The 6,518-nt window shown below is 40.2% G+C and overlaps 1 protein-coding gene across 2 annotated transcripts; it reads right to left on the minus strand.

The window, feature by feature from the left end:
• Positions 1–1,124: 1,124 nt before the first annotated feature.
• Positions 1,125–6,503, minus strand: RWDD2B (RWD domain containing 2B). Of its 2 annotated transcripts, none has more exons than XM_033146889.1 (5): positions 6,439–6,503; positions 4,098–4,325; positions 3,948–4,015; positions 3,249–3,611; positions 1,125–1,731 (listed from the first exon to the last, which is right to left on the minus strand). In XM_033146889.1, the coding sequence occupies exons 2-5, from the start codon at positions 4,302–4,304 to the stop codon at positions 1,497–1,499; spliced, it is 873 nt and encodes a 290-aa protein (XP_033002780.1). In that variant the 5' UTR covers positions 4,305–4,325; positions 6,439–6,503; the 3' UTR covers positions 1,125–1,496. The 2 variants fall into 2 exon arrangements, with proteins under 2 accessions (XP_033002780.1, XP_033002781.1); XM_033146890.1 differs by lacking the exon at positions 6,439–6,503 and adding an exon at positions 6,073–6,100 and having other exon boundaries at positions 4,098–4,326.
• Positions 6,504–6,518: the final 15 nt, after the last annotated feature.

Genomic DNA, 6,518 nt, shown 5'->3' on the forward strand with positions numbered 1-6,518 from the left:
GAAGGCAGGACTTACCTCTCTGCCCAGTCCCCACATTTCATTCAAGTTGGCACCCCTGTGTCAGACACTTGATGGGAGGCTAATGTGTGCCCTGATAAATAGGGCTTTTAAAAAAACAAGTGATCTTAGTAGCATACATGGAATCTGACAGGAGGAATTTTTTTTCCAGTTTAGGATTAAGATAGTGTTCAAATTATGTACTGGAGAATTCTGGGGCTCATTAGGGGTAGTTCAATGGAGGATCTGTAAGGTGTATCTTTTCCTGAAAGCCTGCTCATTGCTAGTTATTTTCCCTGAGCGTATGCTTATATGTAGAACATCTGTAGGACAGGAGTGTACTGGCCTTAGACTCCTGTCCTACATATGTTCAACATATAAGCATACGCTCAGGAACTTCCAAGTTTCACAGAAGGTGGAAATAAAAGGCATAGTCTGAAATACCTTCTATAGGATTAGGGATAGCCATCCTATATTTGGCATAAGCTTTTATATTTTACACCTCTATCATATTCCGCTTACTCACTTTTCCCCTAACAGCCTGATCATTTTGGTTGCTCTTTTCTCCACCTTTTCAGCTCCACAGTATCCTTTTGGAGATATGGCAACTAGAACAGTACATAGCATGCCAACTGAGGCTGCACAATAGATTTATATAAATGCATTATAGTATTGGCAGTGTTATTTTCAATCCCTTTTCTAACAATCTCTAAAATGGAATTCACCTTTTTCATAGCTGCCACACATTGGGTTGAAATGTGTTGGCAACAGAGTGACAGCCAGCTGTAAGAGGTGTAGCAGACATAAAGGTTTTGCCTATCTATGTGTAACACAAGCACAACCTACCTACCTACACAATTTTGCTACCCCTAAAGTGGGAAACATGATGATGTAGTCAACCTTGCAAGTGGGTTATGTGAAAAAATAGCTATTGTATTTTGTGATGTGCAGACAAGAACAGATAGAAGTTCATACCTGAAAAATGCTGTGTAGCAAATGTGTAGCAAAACTAACTGTAGTTACCGGTAGTTTTATCAAAGCCCATTTATTTCAATGAGTTTCTTAATTCTGCAAAGGATTAGGCTACATAGGTATTTGAGATTATGGGAATTATTTAGATGAATAGATCAACTGCATTGTTTTTACTGTTTGTCATTAGCATTAAAATGTTATCTTAAATTAAAAGCAAACTTGTTTGGACATTCATAATTTATCTGATATAAATTAGTAAAGTTCTTAGTATTTATTTTTTAAAAAGTAAAAACATAGGACAAGATCCAACATTACACCAGTGGATGCGATTGGATTTTCTCCTGCCAACCCACTCCCCAAAATGCTCCAGAAGGTCCCACAAAACATTTGGGATGAAAAGGGGAGAGGAAGAGGTACAAGTCCTATTGTCATAAACAGAAGTGGGACACCACAATTGCATGTCACCCACAGAGGACTGCTAAACTTTCATTTAAGTGTTCCATGTGATTTTTCCACCTCTTGATGATCTATTGTCCTTCAACTCCAAAGTATAGTTGAAAAATATCACCACATCCACTGCCAAGTAAAAAATGATACAATTGTCCCAAATCCATGTGATTTCCTCTGGCACCATGTGCATCAAATATTTTTTCTTCAAAAGCAAAAAACTTATTTTGTTTTCCCAGTTCAGCTTCAGTCCCTTCTAAGCAAATGTCTTCTCTGTGACGTATTAAAATTCTCTGCCATGATAATCTTCTGATTCTAAATTCAACGAGAGAATCACAAATTTAGAAAACACAATAAGCCCTACCCAACTAAAATTACTTCTGACCGTCCTGTTGAGGCCAATGTAATTTATTAGTCACAATTAACTTAAATCCTAGTGTTTTCAATAGAACAAGACATGGGCTAATATATTCTGAAACTGTAAAAGGAACAATATTACAAAAATGTGACAAACCTTTCTTTATATAAATATTCTTAGAAGCAAAGTGTTGTATTTATTACACCACAGTATCCATTACAATACACCTAAATCTGTTTTCCAATATATTCTATTATAATGAAAGTGGGTAACTTATATAAATTACAGGGGAAGCCCTCCTAGGCACTTATAGACTTATAGAGTTGGAAGAGACCACAAGGTTTATCTAGCCCAACCTACTGCAATGCAGGAATCTTTTGCCAAAGGTGGGGCTCAAACCAACTCTACCATGCTCTACCAACTTTAATATATTTATATATAACCCCTTACTAACTAAAGAGATTCTAGTGGACTGTCAGCCTCCTCGCCACTGAGGGGGACTATAATTGGAAAGGGCCTATTTTCAGTATTCACATTCCATGTTAGTGGTTGAGGTGATGAATATTCTCTCTTGAAAGAGAGAGGTTGTGAGAAACAGGATGAAGTCACTGGTGAAAACTAGAAGCCATTTACTAGTTTATAGTTCCCGAGCATACTTATACTGCCTTCCTCACAATGCCACCAGAAACATTTCGGCAACAAAAAGAGGCCTGAACCATGGCTTGAAAGTTTCTTCTGACATTAAGATCTTGAACTGCAACCATGTCTGGTCTCAAGACATAAAGAATTCATAAAATTCCTATACTGTATATTCCTATACTGTTACTGATTTAAGTCACACCCACATTGTGCATTTAAAACAAGATGGCTTCCTTCAAGGAATCATGGGAACGGTAGCGTGTTAAGGGTGCTGGGAATTGTAGCCCTCTGGGTGCTAAACTAGTTCCCATGTTTAAGTCATGTGTTTTAAATTTGTGAATTTCAATAAGGTACCCTCCAGATCTTGTAGACTACAACTCCCATCAACCCCATCCAAAATGATCAACAGTCAGGGATGATGGGATTTGCAGTCCACAGCATCTGGACAGCACCGTGTTGGCTACCCCTAATTTAAGTGACCATTGTATTCTCTTGCCTCTACTTCGTAAGTTTTCTTATGCCAACAGAAAGCATTCCATCATGTTTTTCTTGGTGATGAAACAGTCACTGACAATCTCATCATGCCATCCCTCTTCTGTGAGGTGTGCGCACACAGAACTTTGAAAAATTGAGCCAATTTTTACTTGGCTAAAAGGATCAAGCAACTGCCTAATTGCAGCGCTAAATTATGGTGCTGTAAAGTGTAACTGGCAAAGTAAGCACAGGAAGGATTCTGAATATGCAGTGAAAAATATTGGTTTCAGGAATTTATGACTGAAGTAAACCACCAAAAGGTAGCAACTCAAGAATGCAAGATATAAAATGAAAAACAAACCTTGCCCAAAACTCCTCACACAGGCTCTGCTGGCCCTCTACACAAATGATACCTGGTTTCCCAGGCATGCTAAATCCAGACAGAGAGAGTTCCTTAGCCCAATCAACTATATTCTTTCTTTTGTGCTTGTTATAAATGTGATGACTGTAAATCCATAGTCTAGTGAAAACATTATCTGACTTCTGAATACTTGATTTCATCATGCTGGAAGATGAAGAATCTCTGCTGATGTAAGCAGTGCCATGTTCTTTAATCCATTCTCTTGCACTTAATATGCAGACTTCACCAGCACAGTGTGTCTTCAAGTAGGTTATAAGATCTGTGTTCAGCTGTACCTGCTGTGATCGGCTTATAGATGGAGATCTAAAGGGGGAGGAATGATGGCATTGTTTAGAATACAAATGAAAGAAGGATTTAAAAAATGGAAGAATCTAGTTTTCCTTAATTATTGGGGATGCTCTGGGGTGACCTTGGGCTCACACAATCTCCTTCCCTTTCTTTCTTCTTTGTGTGTGAGGGATAAAGTTTAAAGATTCCATTGGCTTTGTGGGGGAGGGGAATACATCCCTGAATTCTCACTGCAGTCATTAGAATAATTATACTGCATAAGACAGTTAAATGCAGACTTTATGTTACAACAGAATAAACAATGCATTTCAACCTTTAGGCCACTTTTGTCTATATCAAAATATGTAGTACCTGATAGTAATTTCTGGAAGAACAGCTGGGTATTTTAATGGGAAAGCACAAAACAAAGAAAGTGGAATCTAGAAAGGAATTCAAAGAAATAGAGATTACTAAATATCTAGTCTCAAATACCATACTTCATTCAAAACAGTGATGTCTTACCTTATTTCCATCTGCAGTGTCTAATTCTAAATTCAATGTAAACTGTATTTTTGATGATGGCACTTCCAAGGTGCATCTGTCAATGTGATCCTTCAGTTCTGCTAAAGCCAGTTGGTCAGTCACTTTAAATTCATCTTCATTGGGGAACATACTAGAAAGTAAATCTAATTCAGAAAGTTGTAGTTCAGCCTCTTCCAAGTTGCTCATTTTAGATATGTTTATGTGATTCCTAAACAAGTTAGGGGAAAATAAGTGTTAGTATTTGCAGCTTCTGGTGCTGTATATGGCTATATTTGATGGGACAAACACATGAAATCTTTAACTGGTTCCAGAATATTACCATTATTTTCTATGTCATTTTTCCACATTAAAGGTATTGAAACACAGATTCCAATCAACATCTGTTTTATTGACAGCCCAATAATATGCACATTTACTTCCAAATGACTGCATGGGATTGTAAATTTGCATCCCAATCCTATGCATGTTCACTGTGGTAAGTGTGGTTTACAGTGCATTCCTACACACAACCCAGTGCTGAAGTTTAAGATAGCAAGTAGTAATTTCGTCAGGTGGTGGTGGGGGGGCTGCAGCAAAGACCCAAGTTTCAAGTGAAAAGCTACTGCCAGTAGTTACCCTACTGCCTGTGGGAGGAGGCACCTTTGGATGCACTAGATTCAAAACCTTGTGGACTATGCCACAATTATCCCAGCCAGGAGCTAGAATACCAAAACTCATACGGAAAAATACCACACACACACACACACACACACACACATATTTTGACCTGGCCAGTTCCAAGCCAACAGGATTTGGGATGCAAGGGGCAATCAGCTACTTTTCTGATCTCTAACCAGGATGAGGATCACTCTGATGCTCCCAGATAAGCTTGCATATGACTGCAGCCTTACAGTGCATATTCAGCAACAAGTCATATGGAGTTATATGAGATTTACTCCCAAGTAAGTGGATACAGGAGGGACGCAGGTGGTGCTGTGGTCTAAACCACAGAGCCTAGGGCTTGCCGATCGGAAGGTCGGCAGTTTGAATCCCTGTGACGGGGTGCACTCCCGTTGCTCGGTCCCAGTTCTTACCCTCCTAGCAGTTCAAAAGCAACGTCAAGTGCAAGTAGATAAATAGGTACTGCTCCAGTGGGAAGCTGAACTGCGTTTCCGTGTGCTGCTCTCGTTTGCCAGAAGCGGCTTAGTCATGCTGACCACAGGACCCGGAAGCTGTCTGCGGACAAACGCCGGCTCCCTACAGAGCAAGATGAGCACACAACCTCAGAGTCATCCGCAACTGGACCTAATGGTCAGGGGTACCTTTACCTTTAACTTTAAGTGGATACAGGGCTACAGACTTAGGTTCGCGGATTATGGATCACTTGATAACTGTTCTTTGGAAACTCATATAACATACAAGATTTGAGGTATACATTGAAAAATTTTAGATCAGCCTCTGAAAACGATTGCATAAGCATGGGCCATGTGGCACATTCTTATGCATGTTCACTCAGAAGTAACTACCCCATAGCCAGAGCCTTCACCCAATCAAATGTTAGATATGCCTTTTACACTAGCTGATCATTTACATTGCCACACAGCAATTCTATGCATGTTTACTCAGAAGCAATACAGTCTGCATAGCGGTGTATATGGATTGCAGCCGCGGATGTTGAAACACTCAACCCTACATTTTTTTTTTCATACAGTATTTCCAACTATCCAAGTCATCCTAAATTCGGCACTTTATTTTCCGTGTAAGCAGATAGTCATTAGGGCATTTCTTTCTTTCTGATTAAGGGTTGATATTCCATGTTAGTCATAGGATAGAGCCACTGCAATCAACTGATTTATTGTAAGTAGGAGGACTCCAAGTACCCTGTTTCCATATTGTTACAGAACCTTTATCTATCTACACGGAAATATAAATCGAGCTCCACCCTATCCCAAATTAAAATATCATGACCGCTTGCCTTTGCTGCTACTTTGGTGGTGGGGAGAGCATGCTGGCAGCTGGCCAAAACCACACTAAAAACTCGGATTTCTCAGCAAAGTTCCCGCCTACGAGCATCCTTCCCTTCTGTCCTGGAAAGTTCAAAGCGAACCCGGAAGCTGGACTCGGTGTGGCTTGTTTATCCTTCGGTTCACTTTAGATCTGGACCACAGACTTCCTCCCAATGAGTCTCCTTCCGGCAGCTAACGTACCGGAAGTTCCTGCTCAGCAAAGCGGCCCTTCTACGGTAAGAAATCTATGCTCGTCGAACCGTCAACCGCTTCCCCCCCGCCGCCTTTTTTTGTGCCGCTCTACGGGACTGTTGATATCCGCCGCAAATATCCACCTCAGACGCAGAGATATGTCGTGAAACGTTTAAATCCGGGACGTTTCTTTCCGGCTAAGAAGCGCTGTTGCTCGCTCGCT

This window comes from Lacerta agilis, chromosome 4 (genome assembly GCF_009819535.1).
Source record: "Lacerta agilis isolate rLacAgi1 chromosome 4, rLacAgi1.pri, whole genome shotgun sequence".
Taxonomy (NCBI): Eukaryota; Metazoa; Chordata; class Lepidosauria; order Squamata; family Lacertidae; genus Lacerta; species Lacerta agilis.